At 40.7% G+C, this 26,710-nt stretch overlaps 1 protein-coding gene across 2 annotated transcripts in view; it reads left to right on the top strand.

Annotated features, from left to right (window-relative positions):
• LOC6563080 (GATA-binding factor C) overlaps positions 1–20,814 on the top strand; it is a 34,244-nt gene extending 13,430 nt beyond the window's left edge. Inside the window, exons 3-8 of one of the 2 annotated variants that reach the window (XM_043214953.1) lie at positions 133–298; positions 7,252–7,397; positions 15,923–16,066; positions 19,852–20,038; positions 20,115–20,302; positions 20,442–20,814. In XM_043214953.1, coding sequence (XP_043070888.1) covers positions 133–298; positions 7,252–7,397; positions 15,923–16,066; positions 19,852–20,038; positions 20,115–20,302; positions 20,442–20,468 — 858 coding nt within the window. In that variant the 3' untranslated portion in view covers positions 20,469–20,814. Of the gene's footprint in view, positions 1–132; positions 932–7,251; positions 7,398–15,922; positions 16,067–19,851; positions 20,039–20,114; positions 20,303–20,441 lie in introns of both variants that reach the window. The other variant, XM_001990236.3, reaches the window with a different exon arrangement.
• Positions 20,815–26,710: the final 5,896 nt, after the last annotated feature.

Genomic DNA, 26,710 nt, shown 5'->3' with positions numbered 1-26,710 from the left:
GATTACTAATTTTGAAAACAATGCTTACCACAGATAAAATGATTTTATCTTTCGAGCTTAGCTAGAATAATTCTTTTAGTGGAACTGTCAGCTTTCAGAATTAACTGTTTAATCCTTGCTGTCATTTTATAGGCCGTGATGAACGCTTTTATGCACCAGCAGGCCACGGGCTCTACCTCACTGACGGACGCCAGTTGTGCGCTGGATATCAAGCCCTCCATACAGAATGGTGGCGCATCCGTTGCGCATGCCGGCAGCGCTGGACCCGCCCAATCCTCGGCGCCCAAGCAGCGCGAAGGTAGTACTAACAACAACAACAACACCAACAATACAAATAGCTCAAATAGCAGCAGTAGCAGCGCCAATCAAGCGCCGCAGCAGCAGCAGCAGCAACAACAGCAGCAGCAACAGCAGAATAGCAACAACAACAACAACAACAACAGCAATGCCTCCTCATCCGCATCCGCATCGACATCGAATGGACTATTCGATGGGACCGCCCAGGCGCACTATGCGGCGAACAATGCGAACAGCTACGACAGCAGCTATGCCTCGTATCACCATGCGGCGGCACAGCATCAAGCGGCTGTTGCTGCGGCCAATATGTTCCAAAGTTCCTCCGTGGCAGCAGCGGCTGTGCGGCATAGCATGGGTGCCGCAGCGGCGGCGGCAGCGCATCACCACCATCATCACAGTCATGGCCATCATCATAGTGCATCCGCCTCCGCCGGTCCGGGTGCGGGTTCCGGCTCAGGTCTGCATGGTGGCGGCGGTGGTGGTGGTGTTGGTGGTATGAGTGGCATGGGCGCTATGAGCAGCGGCGGTCATAGCAGCTCCAGTGGCACTGGCGGCGGCGGCGGCGGCGGTGGAGGTGTTGGTGGTGTTGGTCTCGATGTGAAACCCGTGCGCACAAAGCCCAGGACGAGTGCTGGTAAGCAAGACAAAAGTTAACACAAATCGCGATATTGGTGTGGGTGAATAATAATTGTTAATGATCGATCAATAGTTCGATTGATAAACGATATTTGCTTATATTTCAATTTATATTTACATTTGTATTTGTATTTGTATTTATATTTAGATGTGTATTGTCCGTAAACACTTATCGTTTACTACTTTAGTTTTAGTTACTAGTTTTAGTTATAGTTTTGTTTTTTATTTTATTATTTCCTTTTATTGTGGCATAAGTTAATATTTTCTCATTTGTTGCTCTCGGCTTTTGATTTCCGTTTTGTTTCACACGCTCGCGCACGTGGGAAGCTCTTCACTTAACTGCACTATGTGGCACTCTTTGCACATTTCCAACAGCGGCACTTGACATGTGTGTGTGTGTGTGTGTGTGTGTGTATGCTCTCTTCTCTATATGCCTCCCCCTCTATATTTCTATCAGTGTGTCCGCCACTTGGGCATGTTTCCTGCTCGAGTCGACTCTTAATGTATGTATGCAGTCGAGCAAATTCAGATTTGTGTAACAAACACGCCCCCGTCTGGCGTTTGAGACTTCTTCTTCTTCAATGCAATGCGTATACGCCGCGTGCGTTCACCATGAAATCACCACAGCACAATGACAACAACAACAGCAATACGAAGAAGTAGCAAGAGCCGCAGAATTGCAGTTGCAAAAAGAAAAAAAAAAACATAATAAAAAGCAAAACAAAACAAAACAACAACTTCAATGCTATTGTCAACGCTTTTGGCTTGGCTCCACTGCGTCATCATCGTGTTTGTTGTTGCTGTTGTCGTTGTGTGTTGTAGTTGTTAATTACTTCATGTTTCTGCTGCAACTCCTGCTACACACACACACACACACACGCACACACATTCATACAAACTCATGCTTGGCATTCGCTGCGGAAGTTTGTCGCTGCACCTGCTTCGCAGTCGCTGTCTCAGCCGGTTTCGCATGTCGCTGCCAGCAAACTCCAACACAAAAACAACAACAGCAACAATAGCAACGACAACTTTATAGCCGCTGTAATGCGTAAGAGGGGTGAGGGTCGCCTTCGGCATCGGCATTGGCATCGGCAGTTGCAGTTGCAACCCCCAAAAGCAGCAGCAGCAGCAGCAGAGAATAAGAACACAACCAAAATATAAGAAACAGCTGTCTGCGCTTAACAGGCGACTGCTAATGCGCTGTTACTGCTAATGTTAATGCAACATTACAGTTACTCTCAAGACAGCGCACACACAAAACACAAATGAGGAAGCAAAAAGATGCCATGTGAACTTAAGATCTCTGTATCTGTATCTGTATCTGTATCTGCGTCTTTTGTATCTGAACATGCATCAGTGTATTTGTGATGTAGGAAGCTGCAAGCTGACAAAATGTTTTGCCTGCGCTTCATATTATTTCATTTGCTTCTCAGCCAGGCGACAGTTTCTCTTATTCTTGCTGTTGCTGTTTAACGAACCAAAAAAACAAAAAGTGATCTGCCACATTGTTACTGGGTGCGTTCGTTAACCAATATTCAACGTCCTCTGTCTGTTTGGTTTCTTGGTTCTTTTTTTCTTTTACTTATTTATCGTTTATCGCATCGCTTGCGATAAGTTTTTCGGGGCGCAAGAACATGTGTTGGGGCCCACTGTCCAAATCAATATAGCCAGCCAGTCACATTCCCCAATCAGAGTCTCGGTTCCACTTTTGTGTGCCACATGTCCAGTGTGCAGTTTTGGCTGGGATTTATGCTTGGGCCAGCGCCTGGCCAAATTGATTGGATGCCATTTGGGCTTTTGTCAGGTGAAAATAAAAAATGTTGTGAATGAGCTTTAAGTAATTGATATGGGTACGAACGATCCACGACCTATAGCTATGTCTTGGGCAGTCTTGCGATGTCGGGCGAAGCCTTCACTCAATCAGGCGTTGTCCGTTGTCTGCAGGCGCAGCTTAACAGCAGGGATGAGCTTCTTCTTGTGCGCCCATTGTTCCTTTGTCCAGCCTTTGGCCTGACAGCTGTGCCCTCGAAATGAGGCGCTTGCTGTTTATTTGAGGCATGCGTGGCATGGAGCCTGGTGCCAGTCTACGATCTCCCAGGTGACTCTCGAATTCGCGATTCCTTGTGTAAATTATTCATGCTAAGTGTATAATTTTCAGTTTGGCTTGCATTTGTTTGTTTTTTTTTAATGCTATTTTTTCTTATTTATTTATTTTGTTCTCTTGCCTTTCTTAAGCATTTTCATTTTCACGAAAGCAAAATAAATATATCAAATTCAACAACAACAACTATTTACTCACACATCCACATGTGTCTTTTGTCTTGTTCACCAGTTAATGTCTCTCTTTCCCCTCTACCTCTCTCTCTCTCTCTCTCTCTCTATTTCTCTCTCTCTCTTTCTTTCTCTATCACTGTAACACTGTCCTATCTATGTATCTGAAACATGTATCTATATATCTTTAAGTAACCTTTAACTAGTATAAATGTTTATTAATATCAACAAACAACAAAACAACCAGCAGCTGTAACACAGTCAACAACAACAGCAACAGCAACAACAGCAACAGCTACTAATTAAAACTGCAGTTGACCCTTCGTGATCGGCCTGCCCACATGCGACTAACAAATTAAAGGGAATTTTCGGAAAAGGTACAGCACATAAATTCTAGACAATTATGGCCACTGACGCCAAATGTCAAATCAAGCAGCGTCCACAGTTAGTTAGACCTTTAAACTCGGCATATAGTAGTACCCAAGACCTTTATGCCAAATCAGGCCCTAAAAAAACAGGTTCAGAGTCTTGGGCCACGGCACTCGGGTTCAGAGCAATGCCAGACAATGTCACACGGACCTGTGGCCGTAAAACCCAACAGAATACCCAAAGAAGAGCACACGAAAACGAAATACCAAAGTGTGCACAAATTTCCAAGAAATTACAACGCAATGCTGTGGATGATTTTGTGCTCTGTGGATGTGGCTATGGTATTTGGTTTTGACTTTGGGATGTGGCTGGCTGGACCAGGCCACAAGAGAAACAGTTATAACATGCTACTAAATCATAGGTTAACTGAGAACTGGCTAACCTGCTACGTGTTGTTGTGGGGAAAATGAAAATGAAAATAAATAAAATGTGAAAAACTGTCATAGCCATGAAGATAGACAACGGGACGAAGAGCACGCGGACGGCAGCCTGGCGACAGGCAAATTGAAATCAAAACAAAGCTGAAAAAAAACAACAATAATAACAAAGAACCCAAACATTTAATGGCCATAAAAAAACACACACGGCGTTTAAGACCAGAAATACACACAGAGAGAGAGAGAGATAGACAGAGAGGGAAAAAGCCACAAAAGGATCGTAGAGATCACAGCAGCCCCAGAAATCATATAAAAATTTACTAAAACAAAAGAGTCAGAACATAAGTGGGAGAGAGAAAGAGACACTGCACGCGTGCTCCGAGTATTCCATATAACCTATAACAACATATACAGTGGGATTCATATTACGGATACGAATACTTCAGGCAGGGGCAGTTGTTGTCGCCATCGTCGTCGTCGTCGTCATCGTCGTTTGCTTGTTGTTGCCTCTTGTATTGCCTTTTGTTGTCAAAAGTGGGCACACTGGGTAAAAACATCATTAACACATTTGATTTATTAACTGGCGAGTGGTTTGGAGCAGCAAACAACTACAGCAAACTTCATTGGAATTGTACTAGAACAAAAGCAACAAAAAAAGAACAACCACAGCAACAGGAGCAGCAGCAACCTCTCACAATGCCACAAAGCCACACTTTATGGCTCAATATGGGTTGAATGTGGAGAAGCACACAAGCAAACACTCAACCACTATGAGAGTTTATAACAACCAATAAATGCATAAAGTTTTCCGCTCTCTAGCAGCTACTGTGCAATTTGATTCACTGCAAGGCTACGCGAGTTTTGGTATATTCAAGAAAAGTTTGCCAATCGCATTTGGAAGTTGGCCAAATTAAGTCATCAGATACGCAAAACTGTAGAGCTTTCATCTGTTTTAAAAAAAATTATATTTATTTGCACAAAAGTCAGTGAAGTTGAATTGAATGATAAACAAATAAATTTATCCAGAAGAAAACAATTTCTTGATAATAAAAGGTGAAAAATATTTGCAGAAAAGTTTTAGTCTTTTAGTTTGATCAGTTATTATAATTATCAAAAATTATTGTCCAAAATAAAACTTAGGTGGTTTTAAATATAATAACAAAAAATTAATAGCTAAAATATGTTATCAACAAGAAATTTCAATTTAAAATTATCTATAAAAGGAGTTGTCACAGCCGCTATTGAAAACTATTTGCAGAACTCTTGATAAAGCTCAAAGTCAATTCAAACAAATATAGCTAAAAAAAATGTGCAAGTCAAGTCAAACAAATAACTGAAAACAATTTCAGCGACTTTCATATAATTTATGCAATTTTTATTTAGTGGGTGTTGCCTTTTTGATTGGCGGCAATTTGGCTTCGGGCCTTTGTTACGCAGCCCCCCAAAAATAAGACAAAAACTAAAAACCAAATAACGCCCAGTGCCAAATGTGCGGCAATTAAAAAAGTCGCACAACAAAAAAAAATAAAAAAAATAAATAAAAAAGAAAAAAAGAAAAAAAGAAAACGAAAACGAAAGCGAGCAGATAAAAATATCAAGTACACGCGCTATAAAAAGATATACATATATATATATATATTTATGTGTACACAAAAAAGCAAAGTAAAGTTGCGATTAAATGGAAACAAATGAACTGTTTATTTAACGCGCCCCTGGCGAGTGCGTGGGTGGGGTTGCTGTGGCTGTGGTGGTTGCGTTTGTTGTTGTTGCTGATGTGGACAATGCGCGATGCCCGCTGTGGGCCACCAAACACGCAGAACGTTTAATTTAATTTCTTTGAAAGCTCGAAAACAAAATGCTTGGCATGCCAGCAGGACAGCAGGAGAATAGAACGCACTAGAGCAACAGCAACAGCAACAGCAGCAGCAGCAGGAGCAGGACACGTGTGATTGTCCTGCTGTGTCGAACCCACTATAAACAGCACCAAATCACGTAAAGCTCTTAAAAACCAAAAGTAAATAAAAAAATACACGCCAACAAAGTTTCTGTCATCAGAATGTTGTCTAATGGGATTTGGGCAGGCAACGAGTTGACAACGCACTTAATGAGCACCACCGACTACTGCCTGACCCACTGCTCTGGGTGTGACCGCTAATATTCAATAAAAACAAATGGAAAAAAAACAACAACAAAAAAAAAACAAAAGGAATAAAAGTTATGCTCATGTGACCATGTAAAACTCACCGTTAATTAATTACATAGCACAAATATGCTGGCCAAATTGGCTTTTTCGGGCTGAAAGTAGCGTTAAATCTTTTGGCTGAGGTCGGCCCACAGTTTGATGTCTGAGCTTTTATGACTGAATTTCAATTTCAAAACAAGCAAAGCCAGAGAAAAACAAACGATATAATGAAGCCCATTTAGTGGCGTCATTAAATGCGAAGACGAAGAATATACAAATATCAACACGAGCAAATAAGCGTATGTATAAAGGCCAAATTACCAACAACAAAGACAAAAGGCAACTGTAATACGAACGTTAATAACGCGTTACATTTGCAACTTCATTTCCAAACCGAACCCAAGTCAAGTCGCTTACAAATTATGCCTAAAGTTATTCAAATGAGTTGCGTTTGCGGCCCTGCAAAGCGAAACAGTTAGGAGAGCAGCTCGCTGCTAATAGGCCGCGTGGAGAGGGAGTTAGAGCCGATTGCAGTCACTAGAACCGACGACGATGACGACGATGATGACGACGACGACGACGACGTTGCGGCGCTGCTTAATTAAAATGTGTAGAGTCAGCAAGGAGGGCAGCGCTGCAGCCCCAGACCCCAGACCTAAGAGCGCAGACCCCATTGCCAGCGAATCCATCATTTCCGCTTCCATGCGTTTTATGCCAACAACAACAACAACAAAAAGAGCAACAACTACAAAAGGCAAAAACAAAAACTGAGAAAAAAAGCAGTCGAAAAAATAAAACCAAAAAAATAAAAAAAATGACTGAGAAACAGCTGGAAAATGTGTGCCGCACAACGCTGTTGTTGTCGTTGTTAGTGTTGTTGCTGTTGCTGTTATTGTTTAACAAGCTGCCCCATTGTTTTTGCTGCTGTTGCCTGCACTTGGATTAAGCATCAGTTTTTGCTAATATACAAAAAAAAAAAACGAAAACAAATTTTTAAAAACAAAAAAGCCTTATTAAAGTTATTTACTAAATTTCATGAAATTTCTTTTGTTTTTGCAGAGGGCCGCGAGTGCGTTAACTGTGGTGCGACCTCAACACCACTGTGGCGACGCGATGGAACTGGACATTATCTGTGCAATGCGTGCGGACTCTACTATAAAATGAATGGACAGAATCGGCCCTTGATCAAGCCAAAGCGAAGACTGGTAAGCTAAACTTGCTCTCTCTCTCTATATACATACATATATTTCTAATTGTGCCACCCCGCTGTGTGCTGCTTCCACACATTGCCACAAATTGATCAATAAATTTATAAACTGTATTCCTGGGAATTTGCTGGCGCATCAATCTCAGCGCACGTTTCTGTCGCCAAAAGCCATAAAAAACAGCGTGAAAGTTCTCAAATGTCATAATAATTCCAAGAACATAACACAGCACAGTCAACATATACAAACGCATAAATATATGCATATGTATGTATGTATTTAATTATAATTTTTCTGACTATCTGGCGTCTTGATTGCAGCTGAGCTGAGTGAACGCTTTGGCTGATAACAATCAAGGCGCATCATCATTATCACTTAACGCACTAAAAACATAATCAGGCAGCAGCCACAGTCGTTTTTTTTTTCTTCTTTTTTGTGTGGGTTATGGAGATAGCTGTGATTCTACCTTTGCCTGGCTGTGCCCACCTCCTACTCTTCGACTCCTTTGTCTGTGTCTGTGTCTGTGTCTAGTTGGTCGAGGCACATTATCGTTTTTTATCGGGCGCGCGCATCAACAGCAACAAACTATGAAAATATATGTAACGCTGTCCGTCCGAAGGTTGCCCTGGCGCCAACTACATCAACAGCAACAGCAGCAAGCTCAGCCCAAAACGAAAGACTTAAGCAACGAACTCACACGCTGTCACTGCGTGTGAAAGAGAAAGCAACTGCGCAGCACAGCTCAACGTTGCTGTTGCTTATACAAAATTAGTCCATTAAACATGCGTAAAAACCAAATAAGCAAAAACAACAACAACGACAACAACAACAACGACAACGACAAGCAACGTTAACTGCAGTTTGGCAGTGAGGTTTGTGTCTTGGCTGTTGGCGTTGATTTTTTATTGGGATTTAAATCGTATGCATTTTGATTGCATAACATTAACATAAATAAACCATTATTGGATCCAACAGAAGAGGAGAAAAAAATAAAAACAAAAACAAAACTAAATACTGACGTGGCAACGGAGCAATCACAGGGAATTCCCAAGAAATTCACAGCTGGAGGCAACTCGAATAGTGTTTGTTGTTGCTGTTGTTGCTGTTGTTGCTTAAGGTGTTTGTTGATTTCTCGTTGACAAAATATGCAACAAATTAAAATTTATGTGCGCCGATGCTGACTTATGGTATAGTGACTGCTTGCACGCTCACACACACAAAAACAGGATGCAGCACATCAATGTCCTTCTTCTTTTTTTTTTTTTGAAGGGCCGCATCGCCTGTGGCTCTCTCGCTCACTCTTTGATATGCAATTCAATTGTTTTGGGGCGCTGCCATTGAAATCGTTTGCGATTCGATTGCTGCTCGTGCTGGGTGGCAATTGTATTGATTTCGCTAAAGCTCTGAGGGTCAAGACAACAAGCTTGAAGTTTTACATACATACATACGTATTTCGCTCTGGACATTGACCACTTGGCCAACTGCACCTGCCCCGCTGAACGACTGTGGTTTGCGCATCTCATTGTCTGCTCGGTCGCCTTTAATTAAATTTCCGAATTGTATGAAAACAGTCAACAAGTCGTAACTTTGAGCAGCATACAGAAAATTCTTTGTTGTTGCTTTTGCTGTTGCTGTTGCTGAAACAGAACAATGCAAATTTTTAATTTATGTATTTTAGCCTGCAACAACAACGACTCCGTCGCCTTCGCTTACATATGTTTGCAGTTCTTGTTGTTGCTCATTGTTGTTCGTTATTTTTTCTTTTTCCTTTTTTTTTTTGTTTTTATTTTTTCGGCCGCTGGCGTTTCAATAATTGCATTTAATTATAAGGCCCAAAAAGTAGTTGTATGCGCCACTCTCTGCCGCAGGCTCTGTGGCAAGTCCAGGCCAAGCCCAATTGCTGCAACCTTCAACGGATTTGTCACATTTGGACGTGGTCTTCAGGCTATGACTACGCCTAATTGCAAATGCATGTTAAATGCTTAGGAACACAGCTGTTAAGGTCAACTGCAGGCGCATCTCAAAACTGCAACAATAACAACAACACCAGCCAAGCAATCGTGACTTATATAAATATAAATATAAGCGGCATGTGTTAGTCAAACCCTATAGCAGGAGGGAGCCGAGGGCATACAGGAGGTGGGGAGCGGTGCTCGAGCGTTGCTTACATTCTGCATAATATTTATGCCGCTGTTTGCAGTTTTTTTTATTTCTTTTTGTTTCATTTTTTAATTTATGCGAATTTTCACACAATAAATTGAACAAAACGCTTGCATTTGTTGTTGTCGCGATTGTTTCTGTGCACTCGTATATACATTTTGTTGTTAAGCGATGCAAAATTGTTTATTTTTATGCTTATTACGTTGCCTTCTATCATTTGCATGCAAAGATTGCCAAGCACTAACGGCAATGGCAACGGCAACGGCAACGGCAACAACTTGCAATTGCCATTTGCAGCTTGAGCTGGCTCTGTTGCTGTTGTTGCCAGAGTCGTTGTAACAATAAACACATCAACACTTGGCACAATCATTTATAAATGTATAATTTAAGTGCCTCCAAAGACGCTTAATTAATTATTTATCAAAGGCGTATTTCAACGCCGACAACAAGCGAAACAACACCAACAACAAACTTGCGTTAGTCGCCGCTTAACGGCTATTAAACATATCACTTTTCATTTCAAATGCCCTCACTTAGAAGTATTGCTTAATTGGTCAAAACAAAATCGAAATGTTCATATAAAGATATGTAAGAAATTTATATGTTCGCGGTTATTATATAAGGTCGCACTAAAAAAAAATAATCGCGAGATGTTAATAAAAATTACATTTGTAATTCAGCAAACGGATAGAAAAATATTATTTACTTGGAAAATCCGAAAATTCTCAAAGCAAATAGGCACTCTATCTCCACTTAACTTATTGTTAATCGCTGGGAAAAAAATTGTAATAAATCTGGGAAATATTTAAAAACTAAAAAAATTAACAATAAACTAAAAAGCATTACTCTCAAAAATGTGTATAGAAAATCAGTTTCTAGTTTGGTTACCATCCAAGTGGACTTTTTAAATGTTAGGCAACACGCTGTCCAGTCACATCAACAGCAGCAGCAACAACAGCCACAAGCCAGAGACCAACTAGCTGAACTTTAAGCCACAAACATCAATAAATTTAACTGGCGTCAAGTGATTGACAAACGCTGACTCGACAGTTTTTTTTTTTTATGGATAAGCTATGCTTATCAAAAGCTCGAATAACACAGCAACAACACAAATAGCCCGAAATTCTAATTAACACATTTTCGCTCGCATTGTGTGTGCGCCATATGTGCGATAGACGCTCGAATCGAAACTGTATCGAATTGAATTGGTAGCCCTTTGGCGTGGGAATTTCGCGCATAACGCGTATTAAAAAAAAAAAAAAAATCTGAAAGCAGGGCTCACAATTCTGGAGGCAGTGACGCCAAAAATTAAATGCAAGACGCAGACGCTGTGCGTATAAATCAAGTTACCAAAATGCGCGCCAAATGAAAGTCAAAGTCAAAGCGATCGATAAAGCAACAACAACTACAACAACAACAACAACAGCAAGAACAAAACGAATCAAAACTAAAGCAAGAGGCAACTTCAACGGCAACACAACAAGCAATAACAACATTAACAACATCAACAACTGAGGCCAAGTAAAAGTTCAATGCACGTTCTGCAAATGGGGCGTATACGCAATCGAGCGCATTAAGTCGCCTGGGTTTGATTTTGTGGACCTGAGCCAGCGGCGAGAGCAATATGTTTTCTGATTTTGTTCTCCTTTTTTTTTTGTTTTGTTTTTTTTTTCTTTTTGGGGCGCTAGGATCTTGTTAAGAGCGCGCTCATTTCATCAAGTGGGCAGCCTAATGCCATTAAAATGCACTTGAACCGGGTGACGGGGGCAGCCAAACGGGATTCATGTCTCCTGCTGCTCTGCTTTGGGGCACAATCTGACGAACCTGAACCAACTCGACTGCAACTTTGTGCTCCAACACAGATCAATTAAAAATTAACGATATGAAGCGCAGCCGCAGCCGCAAAACTGGGCGTGCCAATAATATAATGAAACAGGCTCTCACACAGCCAGATAGACAGAGATAGAGAAAGAGATGCAGTGAGAGAGAAAGAGAGCTATTGGAGTCTGTATGCGCGGGTCGCAGATGATTAAGGCCGCGTCCTGCTTGTTAAGGCTACCCTGGCTCACAAGTCTTTTGCCAGCCTTGAGGTGCTTTACGAGCTTTACGTTAAATGTGAACGGGTTGAAAATACATACAAAACCTATTTAATATGCAAAGGCATAATTTGCACAGGGGCGCACAAGGCCTGACCCAAAAGGGTTGCATTTCTAACCCTTTCATTTTGGCCAGACAATATACATATATGTGAAAATGTGTCCAGGCACGCAGCCCAGTCCAAGTCGAAGGGGTCGGAAAAGCGCGTGCTAAGCGCACATTCATTTTGGTGACAGCAGCTGGCCAACGGGCAGGCAGGCTACTTCTAGCCAGGTTCTATAATTTATATATGCAGTTTGCAATGTCCAGTGACAAATATTAATGACGATTTTCATGCCTTCACAAATCGGAACAGGAACGGGAATAGAGCTCGAGTACTGCGACTGGTTTGCCTTCACTTGACCATGTTAGTTGTCAGTGTTGTTGTTGCTGTTTAAAATGCATAAGACCGAAACCTTTTGGGCGCTGTCTGGCAACAAATTTCCATGCGACAAGTTGTAGCCACAACACTAGCTCCAAAAGCATCGTAAAATTCATTGAGCAGCATTAATGAGCGACATTAATAGCTTGTCGTTGCTGTTATTTTTGTTGATTCTCTTATTTTTGGCCGGTTCAGTAAAAACATTTTATTGATTTTTTAGTAGCTTTTAGCGGCAGGTGTGATTTTAGCAATAGCTTTTTTGCTTTCTTTGTGCGTGCCAGAAAAATAAGCTAAGCTGATGTATTAATTAAGCAAATGTGTGGCAAACTTGCGTCGCAAACGAAGCCAATCAACGAGCCGTGTTTGACAACCCTTCAACCAAATAAAAAAAATATATAAAGAAATGAAATGCCAGAGCAACAGCCTGCGTTTGCCACGCCTCAGCGACGAACAGCATGTGGCTGGGGCTCAGCAAAACGAATCCGCCTGCAAAGGAAATGAGCCAGGACATGAAAAGCAAAAAAAATAAAAAATAAATAAAAGAGTCAGTCGAGTCCATTTTGTCCTGCCGCAAACGAAATTTGAATTTTTAAATTAAATTTCACAGTCGCACAAGTTTTATTTCTACGGTTTATATTCTCTTTTTGTTGAATACATATGTGCATATATTTTCTGCACAGCACGACAGACAACAACAAAAGGAGGCGCCTGAGTGCGTATACATAAATATATACATATATATCTAAATATATATATATATATATAGGGCTGCACACTCGTCTAAATGTAACTGTTATGGTTTGGACATTTTGTTACAGCTTTGTCGTTTTCATTTTATTTCGTTTCGTTTGGCAACCACCCAAAAAACACCACCCAAACCACGCAACCACACTGACAGTTACCCAAGTCAAAGCCAGCATCAGATATAGAAAATTTCGTTGCGCTGCTGCCTCAGAGATCTGGGCGCTATCTTTTGCCATCTTCTCTTTGTGTATCGGTCTGTTTGTGTGTGTGTGTGTGTATGTGTGTGCGTTGTGGGGGCTGCTCCAAAACAACCCCCAAAGGGCAAATTCAGCGCTGGGGGTTGGCAGGCAGTAACTGCAAACGACTTTTTGCGCTGGCTGCGAACAATTTAATGAATGTTTTGTCAGATAAAGCAAAAAAAAAAATATATAAAAAAAAACGAGCTGATAAAATGTCTGTCTCTGTGTGGGCAGTGGGGTAATACGCACACACATACATTTATATATATATATATATAATACAAATACAGCTACAGATACATAGCATATATACACAGATACAGATAGCACGTATAATACATACTTATACAGACGTTGCCTCTGCCCTCAAGTGAAAGATGTTACACTGAGATAAACGTAACATTTACTGGGCAGCATCTCTCTCTCTCTCTCCCTCTCTCTCTCTCTCTCTTTCTCTCCCTATCTCTGTCTCTCTGACTATCTCGCTCTGTGGCAAGAATGGGACTGAGTGCTGCCTTTGGTGCGATATCTTAGATGGAAAAGGGCATTGCCATCCAAGGCGCACAAAAGCTGCGCAATAAATAGAACTGTAGCTGTGTTGTCTGACCCAGCACCTCTCAGCAGAACTGCCACCCCATCCCTCCTCCCGCCCCCTTCGTTGTATACATAAGTATTTACTTTTGTCGGCAACGCTTTTCATTTGCTTTACACAATTTTCGTGGCACATTTTTTTTGTTGTTGTGCGTTTTGTTGGTTTTTAATTAAACATTTAAATGTGCTGCTGCTTTTGAAAAGAAAAACAAAACACACAATTTGCATAAATTGTTATAAACAATTTCAAAATGCACAACTCAAGCCAAGTCGCCATTTTGTGGAATGCAGACATTTTGTGCTGTGCGCCGTTGCAATTCAAATAAATCAATGCAAGGTGGCAACAAAAATAAAAATAAGCGCATTTTGTCATGCCTAAGCGCATTGAGAAATTAAAATTGATTGACTCACAAGACAAACACATGAATAATTATATTCATATATACATATGTATGTGTGTATATGGGAATTCATTGCATTGTATTCCGCTTTTGTATACTATTATTTATCACAAGCGCCATCTTGTATGTGACTTGTTGTCGTTGTCATTGTTGTTGTTGTTGTTATTATTGTTGTCTGACTGTTGGCGCTTGCGCTTTTTGCATTTCAATTAAATTGCGCCCTGACAATGTTTGACAGTTTGTCAATGCGACGACACCCTCAACTTTGCTCCCCCCTCCCCCCACACACACACTCCCAACCAGTACAATTACTGTATAAGCTCTGGCTGACATTGATTTATTTTGCCACATTATGAGGCACTGTTAACTAACAGTGCTGTTTAAAGCGGCCACAAAACAGCAAAAGCAGCAACACCAACAGGACACAAAAATTCAATTCTCTGCAATTTAGCACCTCATCCAGTTGGCCTGGTTAAAGGGAATTGAGACTTGGAATGCAAAGGCGAATTGCTACATTTTGTAGTTGTTTGCTTTTCTGCCTGCTTAGTGCGTTTTGTTGCTGCATCATGTTTACAACTTAATTTATATACATTTGTATGTGTGTTTGCAACGGCTTAGGCTTTTTGACCAGCTTGTCACTGCTGTTTGCGGCCACATAATTACCTCGAGTTGGGCATTTTGTAGGCGTTGGAAATTCATTTTGAATTCTCGCACATTTCGACTTCGATTTAGCAGTCGGAGCTGTCTGTATGTGAAATTGTTACAAGCTCGTTAACACAACACCAGTGCCACCACCACCACCACCACCACCATCACCAAAAGAAAACCAAACAAAAAATACAAAAAATTCAGACTATCTGCAGATACTGAAGTTGGACGGAGTCTTTTGGGGTATGACCTCTGATTTATGTTAATGGCAGCGTGCAGCAAGCCAGCCAGGCAGCCAAAGAAAAGAAACCAGAACAGGTGAGCCACAAGCAAGCTAACTGTGGCGGAGGCAGGGGCAACAATTAAAAATCAAAGTCAAACATGATCAACGCCAGTTTAGGGCCGCGTTGCAATGTGTTCTCCTTCTTCATGCTGTGGTTGTTGTTGTTGTTATTGTTGTTGTGGTACGAGCAACATGAACATAAGCCAAAAGCTGAAAGCTGCAGAGCTAGAGGATGAGACTCGGAAACTGCGACAGAGACTGAGACTGAGGCTGAGTTTGAGACAGAGGCGCAGACAAGATACCAAAAAGACTTTAGACTACAGACTTTGGGTCTGGATTCTTGTTGTGGTTGTGGGTTCTGGGCTCCCTGGATGTTTGCTTGAAAACGAGGCACAGCAGACAATGTTTGGGTCTCGAGTTTGGGGCTACGGTTCTTGTAGCCAATTCGTGGAAATTTAAGCGTGGCGCAGACATGCTCCCCAGTTGTTGCTGTTGTTGTTGTTGTTGTTGTTATTGTTGCTGCTGTTGTTTTTGGGCAGTTTTGTAAAAATTGTCATTTTAATGAATTGATGCTGCTGTTAAAGGCCCCAAGTTGCCTCTCGCATGCCATTTAAAAAATGTTGTTGCCTGGTGTGTCGAGCAACTTTGTTTGCCTGTCCAGGCCAGGCGACGTACAGAACAGAACAGAAAAGAGCAGAACAGAACAGACCAGTATCCTATGCACATACCTGTTTACACATATATACACATATATACATGATTGTTTTTGGGTGCGTTAGTTTTGGCACCGTTCAATTAGCGCGCCAACATATTTGTGGGCGTGCGACATTAGCATAATCAATTTTATTTACCCTTGCCAGCCAACCCCAATAATAAGCGCATAACCAACTAACTAACCAAATTTCTTTCCGTTTTTCTTTTTGTTCTTTTTGTATTTACAGACATTACAGTCGCTGCAGAGCGCGGCCAAGCGGGCGGGCACATCCTGCGCCAATTGCAAGACCACAACCACAACCCTTTGGCGACGCAATGCCAGCGGCGAACCTGTTTGCAATGCCTGCGGATTGTACTACAAGCTGCACAACGTAAGTAGAAAGTCAAATAACTAAATGGCTATAGAGACACACACATATATATAAATATATATAAATCAGTATTCAAGCCCCCACCCTGAGCGCCTCATCGATTTGTGATTCTTTATTTTTTTTTTTTGTGTTCGCTCTTAACCCTCGTTAAACGCTTAAGCGATTTAACGCAACATTTAACAGCGACTCGGGCCACTCGAGCGTTCCGAGTTCCAACGGAAGCTGACAAACGTTGCCTGCGCTCACGGGAAACACACACAGATTAAAAGTGACAAAAATGAAGTGTACTCCCCATCGCCGAACGCCCTCTTTTGTCCGTTGCCACAGAGGGTGGCAGGTTGCACCAGCAAACAGCAGCAACAGCAGCAACCCCGATGATGAATTGTTGATGATTATTTAAAGATGCCCGTAGTGGTTGTTGTTGTTGCAAGATAAGCGTCTGGTGTTTGGCTGTGAAAACGCGATAAGCTTTGATTTTATTATGGCTAACGCGTGCGACGGCAAACGGCGACGGCAACGGCAACGCCAACGGCGAAGGGTACCAGAAATTGGCGTAATTTATGTAATAGACTACAGCTCACTGAGTTGATTCTCCGCCTCACATTGTCCCCTTCCGAAATGCAGCCAATGATATAGTAGATGCTGTCGAGCCATGTGGAAACTAGATTTAATAACATTTTCGCGCCCTTACCTCATTCGCCCCCATTTTTTTCGAGGGTTGTTTTGACCAACTTCTGGCTTATTAAATATTCATTAGCCAAAACCAAACAGGGACAGCGCATAAGCGCTTGAGCTAAGTCTGCGCGATTTGTATACCCTGTGAATATTTAACTAGCTCGAGAGGGTATCTTCGCATTGTTGAACTCTATCTTGTATTGTATATATTATAGATTTTCAAAAAACTAAAGGATATCAAAGCTATAAGGAATCCAGTATTTACTTGATGCAGTCAACGTGAATCATATTTTCTTAATATACAATTTATGGACTTATGGAATTTTATTTATATACAGATTGTTTTTATTATTGTCATATTTTAAATTTTGAGGTTATTCATTAAATAGCTGTAGGATATTTTCTAGTCAAGCATTCATTTAAAATTTCATTTTTGTTCTTTTGCTTTCTTTAATGTCCTTGTTTTTCCTTTTCTTTTTGCGTAATGCCTGCAGTCAGCTTTTAATGAGTTTTGTAGAATGTGGAAAAGTTTTGAGAAAAATCACTTGAACTTTTAGCACATTTACATGTCAGTGGCTCCTTAAAATGATGATGGGCAACCTGTGTCTATTCAGCGAGTGCCGCAAACTAATTAAACTGTGGCTTCTGCAACTAATTCTGCAATTGAAATGCTGAATTTGCCGATTTCGATGGTAATCGACGCGGCGAAATGTATTAATTGAGCGTGGTCAAAGGCGAAGTCCGACTGGGGTAGATATATATATACACACACATATCTATGCTCATATATCAAAGTGAGCGCAATACACATATTTACATACATTGAATGCTCCATATATCTAATCTGATTTGTAAGCTTGTAAACACTGAAAGCGGCGGCTGCTTGCAACGCGGCGTATGAGCAATGCGCCAAAATAGCCCACTAGCTGGGTGACTGTCAGTGTGTGTGTGTGTGTGTGTGTCTATGTGTGTGTGTGCTAGCTAATGGCCTACACACACACATACACATGCATGGTAGCTAACACATGTGCCTGCGCATTCATAGCAGCGAAAATTATTTTGCAAAAATGTTCTTTCAATTGGACAGTGTCCCATCTTGATAAGATGCCAATCAGCGCTGCTTTTTGCATTTCTCAGGGCTCAGCTGTTTGTTGTTGTTGATGTTGTTGTTGTAGCTGCAACCTAGCCTAGCTGGCAGTTCATTTCAATTCAATTCGTTTGTCATTTGGCCGCCATCGTTGTCGTTGCCGTTGTCGGCTTGTGTGGGCCTCTTTTGCTGCTGAGCGATCTGGCCACGTGATTGGCACATTTTATGGAAATGCTGACTGCATTTAGTTGCCCCCTCTTCTTTGGCGCGAGTGGGGGGCTAAACGTTACGCGTGTCTTCACGCAGTTCACTGGAAAATGTGGCTGCAGAAAACTGCTAATTAACAGCAAATGAGACACTTGCCGTCGCAGCGCACACAACGCACACACGTCCTGTTTTTGTTGTTATCAGCAGCAGTTAATCAACTCCTGCTGCGCTTTGCTGCAGCTGCTGAGTATCCTGTGGCGTCAACATGATATATGTCGCATATATTTAAAGGTGACCTAACGGAACGCCGAGAGTGCCAGAGAACTGAGAAAAGAGAATCAGAACCAGGGACAGAGCCAGAGCCATAGCCTGGCGCCGTCTCAGTCAATTTACCAACAACAGGGTACAGCTCTGTACTATCTATTCAGCAGCCTGTCTGACTATCATTCTGTCTCTCTCTCTCACTGTCTCTCTTTATCTCCCTAATGCATGTGTGGTCCACCCACTCGGCTATCTTTTCCGCCTGTCAAATTGCAAGTCAACTGCAGCGGCGCGTGTTGCTTACTCCCCTTTCCATATGCACCATGCCAGGCAATCGTTTGCATGCTCGATTAAGATTTTATGCATAAGAATCTGTGCTGCGCTTTGAGTGAGTTTTCTGCTGAATTCCTTAATGAGCAACGCCAGGGCCCCGAACACATTAACAACTTTATGCTTTGTTTAGTCTCTGCTGCTGCTGCTGCTGTTGCTGCTGCTGCTGTTGCTGCTGCTGCTGTTGATGTTGCTGCTGCTTCAGCTTCGGCTGCATATCAATTAAAGCTTTGTGAGCAGCAGCTGGCGAGTTGCTAATTGCCACAATTTGTGCTAAACACTAGGGAGCGGCAGAGACCAGAGAGAGACTATCAATTACCGCCGCCGATCGTCCAATTCAGCATCGCATCACTGTAAGTGATACGTTTTGCTCTGGTTTGCCCTTGTTTTTCTTGTTCGCATTACACAATCAACCCTCGCCAGGCAGCAAACAAATCCGCACTCACCAACAATTGCCAGCAATTTAACAATTTCTGTGTTTGCATTGCAACAAAAAAAGAGGCACAATAATGTCGTAATTCACGCCCAGGTAGCCGAAAGTTAGACAGAGAGAGAGAGAGAGAGAGAGAGAGAGGGCTGTTGCACTCAACTCTAAGTACGACAATATACCATACATAATGTAACTTTTCTTTCTTTTGTCGTCGGCGCAGCCTCGGCAAATGGGTAACTCAATATTGTAATTGTAGCGCAATGAGGCGGCGTTGTTGTTGTTGTTGCTGCTGCTGTTGTTGCTGTTGTTGCCTAGATGTTCGCAAGTGATAAGAAATTGCATATGAAGCGGCAGGCAGGCAGCAGCAGCCTCAACAATGGCCAAAGCTGAGCGACTCACAAAAAAAAACAAAATAAAAATACAAATATAAAAAAAATTGTTTGCCCGGGTGCTGTGCCGTCCGTCGTCGTTTGCTATCAGCGCCAACTAATCGCATTCGCAAATGTCGCTTATCTGATCGTGTAGAAATGCTTGTAATACTTCATTTTCACTTCCCGGTTCCCGGTTGCCACTCAGCACAGCGGCACAGTGCGTTTGCAACAGACAGCGTGTGCAGTTAGCGGCATTTCCGGCCAAGAGGGCTTCACCATGAATTTGCATAAATTTGACCCATTTTAGTTGCTGCTGCCGCTGCCCAGCGGCAGACACAGTTTATTGATTTTCCCTATTCGCAACAAAACACCCACTAACAACAGCTGCCATTTCTTCTTCTTCTTCTTCTACATTGTTTTGCAGGTCAATCGTCCACTTACCATGAAAAAGGAGGGCATACAGACGCGTAATCGCAAGCTCAGCTCCAAGTCGAAGAAGAAAAAGGGCTTGGGCGGCGGCTGTCTACCAATGGGCGGCCATTTGGGCATGGGCGATTTCAAGCCGCTCGATCCATCGAAAGGTTTTGGCGGCGGCTTCTCCGCATCCATGGGTGAGCATCAACTAACATTGGCTGCTTCATGGCCAGCCTGCTAAACCACAATACGAATTCTGCTTTGTCCTTCCAGCGCAACATGGACACCTTTCCAGCGGACTGCATCCGGCACATGCGCATATGCATGGCAGCTGGTATACCGGCGGCATGGGCGCATTGGGTGCCTCCAGTGGACTGCAGGGTGGCTTCTCCACGGCAGGCTCCCTTGGGGGCGGTGTTGTGCCCCACTCTCAGCCCTATCACTTGGGTCTCAGCTCGATGGTGAGTAGTCGCGTCATAAACATATAAGAGAATTTATTTCTATCGTATAAGAGAATTAAATATTGTTTGCTAATATTTGTATTTCTCGTCTCTCTCTCTCTCTCTCTCTCTCTCTCTCTCTCTTTCTTGGCATCTACAGGGCACATGGCGCACAGACTATACGTGATGGAGCGGGAACAATTTGAACAACAACTTGTTCAGCTAGAGTAGTGGCGATTCACAACTTGACTTGATTTCCAAACACAATGCCAAACTGAGGACTCCCTTCGCAGCCATTGACGGGCCACATGCCACATGTCACATGCAGCAGCGCCAGGACACATAGCAAGGACGCGCCCAATCTTCACGTGCCGTTGTCTTCTTGTCTTCGAAGATGTTGCGTTGCCCGCGAGTGTGAGCTCGTCAAATGCTGCCTATTCCTAATTGTAAACATTGCGTGCAATTTTTAATTATTTAAGTTTTCGTTGTCGGCCAGCTGCTGAAGCAAAAGCCCATTAAAATTAATTAAAGGGCCGCACATATTATTTTTATTGCTCTTGTGTGTGCTTGAGTGAGGGAGTGATTGTGCGTTGCTGTACATATGTGCAGTGTGTGTGTATGTGTGTGTGTGTGTGGGTATGAATTCATTGTTTTATTTTGCGCTTAATTAATTTAATTTCTCGACGCAAATTCGGCGTATTTAATTGTGCTTTATAAACTGCCATAAAATCAGCAAAAATATTAGCAAAACAAAAATGCAAAACAAAATACAGAAAAATATATTAAAGCAAAAGCCCGACAAACGGAATTTCATAAATATTAATATGTATATATGTATGTATAACTGAGAACAAGAGCCGCATTAGAAACTGCAGAAACAACATCAATAAGCACACAGAAACTAACGATAATTAAGCATTAAAATTAACTATTAAAATGCACGTCCAAAAGAAAAAAGCAACAAAAAAATAAAATGAAAAAAGTAACAACTGTTTTGTATAAAGCAACTACAAAATGTTTATCCTATTTCGCAATGCAATTGTAAATTGCAAAATACTTTAAGCTGTAAATTAGCTAAATTATTAGACATTAAACAAACAGACGTGATAAACAAAAAACATAAGCATAAACATTAATTTAAACAAATTAATCATTGTAAAATAATCTTAAAAAAAAAAAACCGCAAAGGAAAAGAAAAACACGAAAACAAAAACAAAAGTAAGTCAAATGAACCGTACGTATTTATATAAAAAAAAAGCACATACTATATATACAAATACATATAATATTTGTACATATATCTGTTCAATGTTAATGCCTAAGTCTTATAAATATATACACATAAATACGTTTAAATCAATTCAATGTTAAAGGCAATTTGTAACATACGTGGAAAAAGAGGAAAGATAAAATGAAAAATAATATTTGTTAGCAATTTTGTATAATTTTAGCAAAAGACAAAAAATATTTATAAATCGCATAATAACCGCTTAAGTTCTGTGTACATATAATACAAATTTAGTGTTTAACTTAATTTATATGTATGTGTGAGGCATAAACAAATATGTAATATGTATGTATGTAAACTTACTTCTAGAAATACAGATATGAATGTATGTTGTAAGCATATGCGATAAATGTATTGTAATTGGCCATATTGATAGTTGAATATATAAAACATATGTTTATTTAAATTTAAAGGCAATCACCAGAAAACATAAACAAAAATGAAAAAAAAATACAAAAAAAAAATACAAGCAAACAACAAACAAAAAAATAAATAAAATAATTTATGAAAAAAAAATATATATATAAAGCGAGTGCTTCTAATTGTGTGAGTGAAATTTAAGAACGGTAACTGACGGCAAAGATTGATTAATTGCCGCCAGATGATTGGACAGAAATCGATAAACGAAATCAGTCGAAGCGCTCAATTGTGTGAACATAGGCGAAGCAATGTCTTTATAATGCCCATTTATGCTTATGAATTGCTCTTTAAATTTCGATGCGTCTTCAATACAAAACGTGCGCCGTCTGCGATCTGTTTGTTGGCAACGTTCCTACGTTCCTTCGTTCTAACGTCTCTGCCACAGTTGGTTATTTGTTATGCAGCATTTGTTGTTATTGAACGCATGAATTATGAGCCGAAGTCACAGTTGCTTGTATTGAGGCGTGAAATGGCATGTTAATATTTATTGGTATGCGAGAGAGTACGACACCAGATAAAACCAACACCAGCACACACAACAGTGAAGGCAGCTTAAGTTCGTTGCCTAAGTCTTTTGTTTTATGAGTGCGGCGGCAAGTCAAAAAGCGTACTTCAGGTGAAATAAGTAAATAAGTAAGTACTTTTGCCAAGCGTTATGAGTATGTAGTTAAAAACTAGACGGCCGAGTCCGAGTTTTATAGGAATGGCGCTGTGGCTAGCGTTAATTAATGGCCAGCGCGTGTCTACCGGTCATAAAGTGATATCCAGCTAGGCAAATTTTATGATTGCCGCTCATTCGCTGGCAACATTGGCAACCTATCAATGCGCATTCGTTAATTCCATTTAATTGTCAACTGGCATCCGCTTCCGCTGCACCTTGTACCACATTTTTCATGTTTTGCAAAGAGCCCTTACATGCAAGGCTCATCAAGAATCTATTTAATTTAATAACAATAACTATATAACAAATACGTTGCATGCTTATCACCTGCATCACTTTTGTCAGCAATTAAATGCACGTTACATGCAGCCAAGCACATCAATGTTAAAGCCGCCATATGTATTTATCGATGTCACAGAAGTAGTGCCTGCTTGTGTCATGTGCAGCATCACATGAGTTTCGTATACCGTTCTGGGACCCCCCTTATCTAATTGCATTTAAATCCAACATGCGACAATGTATCTATCTGGCCACTCTCATAATTGTTATATAATTACATTGTGATTCGAACAAAGTACGTATGTCATTTTTGGTTATTGGCAGGGCAATTAACTTGAAATAATCACCAACTTTATTTCCATGTGCTGCGTTTAACATTAGCTTAGCTGTCTATCAGTCTGGGTTGTTTTTTCCCCCTTTCTCTCTATTCCTCACCACTAAGCATGGTGATCAATGCATTACAAATGACCGGCCATATAAATCAGTTAATCAGCATCTGCGATAAGCAATGCAAAGCATTTCCACACAGTGCCAGGGAAATGCTCACACCAACAGAAAAGTCACCACACACGCAGCCAACTATAACCATAACCAAGCAAAGCAAAATATGAGCATGAATCAATGGGCCTGTGAACAAAGCAGCAGTCACAAATATTTGGGCATGCATTAGCTAATTAGTGTTTAGACCTTGCCAACGAAAGCGACGCTGGGCCCCATTCCGATGATCTGATTAGGGAATATGGTTGCAGCTTGATTTGTTCAATATTAAAATCTACAATATTAAAATATTGTACAATATATATCTACAATATTGAAATCAATATTTATATTTATTTAGCATATATGTACAATCATTTTTCAAGAGCTCTCTCTCAACTCGATTATCCAGTTTAAATATAGATAGGTAGATGAAGGGAACAACCAAATAAGAAAATGAGCTAGAACGACTCTTCGATAAGTAAAATAAATAAAATAAATAAATAAATACAAATAAATTTTGGGTTTTGGAAATGAATTAGCATAAATTAAACCTATGTAATCATGTATTAATTTATTAGATTTCAACGACTACCTAAATATCTTACTTAGCTTTTGAAAATCTCACACATTTGATCAAAATCAAATAAAATTACATGTCGTTGTAAAACCAATATTAATTTTGTTAATCCTTATAGAGATTAAATTGACTATCTGAATAATGGGATTAAGAAGTTTATGCAGGTTATGCTCTGACGATTTCTAGAAAATTGTTCATTCTAAAATCGCACTGAAACAAGTAATAACTAAATAATTTTGATACGGGATATGATTTGCTGAATGACGTCATAAGGCCAAAATACTTAGGTTTCAGCACTTTGTCTTTAATATGCTTAAATAATATGAATCCGAACTTCTTAATTATAAACATTGAAACAAAACGAATATTTCTACAAAGGACTTTTTATAATCGATACACCATTTAGAACATTTTGGTGACTCTTTACAAATCTGTAGTAATCAGTATTTGATGATTCTACCAATCCAATTTTAAATATATTTTTTATATATCAATAAACAATTAAGTTAAAAAGCTCATGATTTTACAAATGCATAGGAAGCAAACAAAACGGCAACGGCAACAAATATTTGGTCATGCATTAACTAATTAGTGGCAGCAGCAATAATGTTCCGATAACACTGGACTTTTGCCTCAAACTTTGTCTCCGCTGCTGCCCGCTCCATCGCTTCCTATGACCACTGCCATTGGCCATGGTTTGTGCGCTCGTGCGTTTGGTTGCAGGTTTATCTGATTGGAAATGTATGGGCCAACAATGGCGACACACAACAACGGCAACGGCAACGGCAACGCACACAAATACAAGCAGAGCGAAACAAACGGACACAAACAAATAAAATGCTTCTTTAGATGATTAACTATGATAGGCCACTGTGTGTCCATTGGACCAATGTATTGGTCCCATGAATATCGATACATTTGTTAGATTTAAATGGATTTTAATATAGCCCGACACCGACGCCGACGTCGACGCCTCAGCTGCAAACCAATTTAATTAGCCTGCTTGTTGTAGATTGAAATATACGTTATAATCTGTAGAGCCATTACACATATATAATGTTGTAATGGCCACACACACACAGGCACACATACATATATACGATTGCATTACTATATATTTATCAGCCTGCATCAATGCAAAACTCATCAATGCAGTTGTTGCCCAGGCAGCTGTTAAATGTAATTGCATTTCTATGCATGTGTGGTTTGTCTATTCATTAATTTTCGAATGACAGTCACAATTTCAATTAAATTTCAACTTAAACACAGTCACACACACACACACACCCACACATACAAATAACACACAAATAACCAAACCAAAGCTATGTTTGTGTGCGACCAACGATTGGGCACAGGCGATATGGGCAACAACAAAAACAACAGCAAGTGAAGCTCATCGTTCTAATTAGAATTATCCTAATGAAATTAAATTGCAAATTGTGTGTGTGCGAGTGTGTGATATTAATTATATAAATTGCATTTGCCATTAGCAGACATATTGCATTAATGCATTTCTAGTACTATGCAAACCGCATTTGCCATGCAATTTGAGCAAAGTCATAATTTGTTTTAGATTCTGATTAACTGAACTGAAACCGCCCCAAGCAAAAACAATTTCATTTCTCAGCTAATTTGATTAAATTAAGCCTGGCGCAATTGAAATTGTGGGTTTTTAATGTCACAACATGTCCAGCAATGGAATCCATAGGCCTAACTAGGCCTGGACCTGAGCTGCGTCCTAGCCATATCAAATGCTTAATGGCAACGGCCATGTCAATTCGTGGCATATTAAATAGGAATATTGGCATTGGCAATTGCACAGATATTAGTTTCGCTCGCTGTCCATTGCCTTGTAGGCCTATGCGAACTATGTACATGTAGCTGGAGCTGTAGCCGCAGTTTGCCTATCTCAGAGCGCGATCAATTTGTCGCTTGATTGTGTGCGTTGTTGCATGGCAGCATGCAGCATACAGCATGCGATGAGACATACGCGTAGCCAGATTATAGCTAGGGGGAACCAGCACACAGCTCTTGCAATCATGAAGATTGTATGAGAAACAGCTGCAGTCGCTACTGGTAGTAGTCGAAGTGTGTTGCATGTGAAGCATCTTTGCAAACAACATACAAAGACTTCAAATTTGTGCTGATAGCCTCGAAAGGTGGTAAAATCGATCTCAGAAGGTCGGTAGATAAATCACTCATACTATACTAAAAATAATAATGCATAACAAAGTTTTTATTTAATTTTATTATATTGCGTTACTCGATAATCAACAATTAAATAGCATAGGATAACCTTCTTTTTGTTAATTTAATTTATAGCCAACGCCAGAAAGACTTATAAAAATATATCGATAGATTTGCAAAACTGCTTAGAGTCTGTCTCGTAGTACCCCTTCTTGGTTACGCCCATGTAATGAGAGACTCTGGTCAAACTTTAAGCTTGGACACTGAGCTGCAGCTGTTGACAACGCATTGGCCATATTTGTGTATTATTATTGTTATAAGGTCGCCAGCAAATATGACAAAGGCACATAAATTCGGTAGCCCCCAAAGCGGTTTTGCTGTTCGGTCCCAAGACTGCTTAGCCTGACGCACATAAATAAGCCACAGACCGCAGATATAGCAGCAAGAGCAGCAGCAACAGAAACAAGACAGAAATTCAAATGTTGCCCGTGTGTCTGGCAGCTTGCTGTGTCGTCATTGGTAAGAGCAGCAGCA

Source organism: Drosophila grimshawi, unplaced genomic scaffold, assembly GCF_018153295.1.
Source record: "Drosophila grimshawi isolate 15287-2541.00 unplaced genomic scaffold, ASM1815329v1 contig_311, whole genome shotgun sequence".
Lineage (NCBI taxonomy): Eukaryota > Metazoa > Arthropoda > Insecta > Diptera > Drosophilidae > Drosophila > Drosophila grimshawi.
The sequence above is the reverse complement of the archived record's forward strand: the minus strand, read 5'-3'. Positions and strand labels throughout refer to the sequence as shown.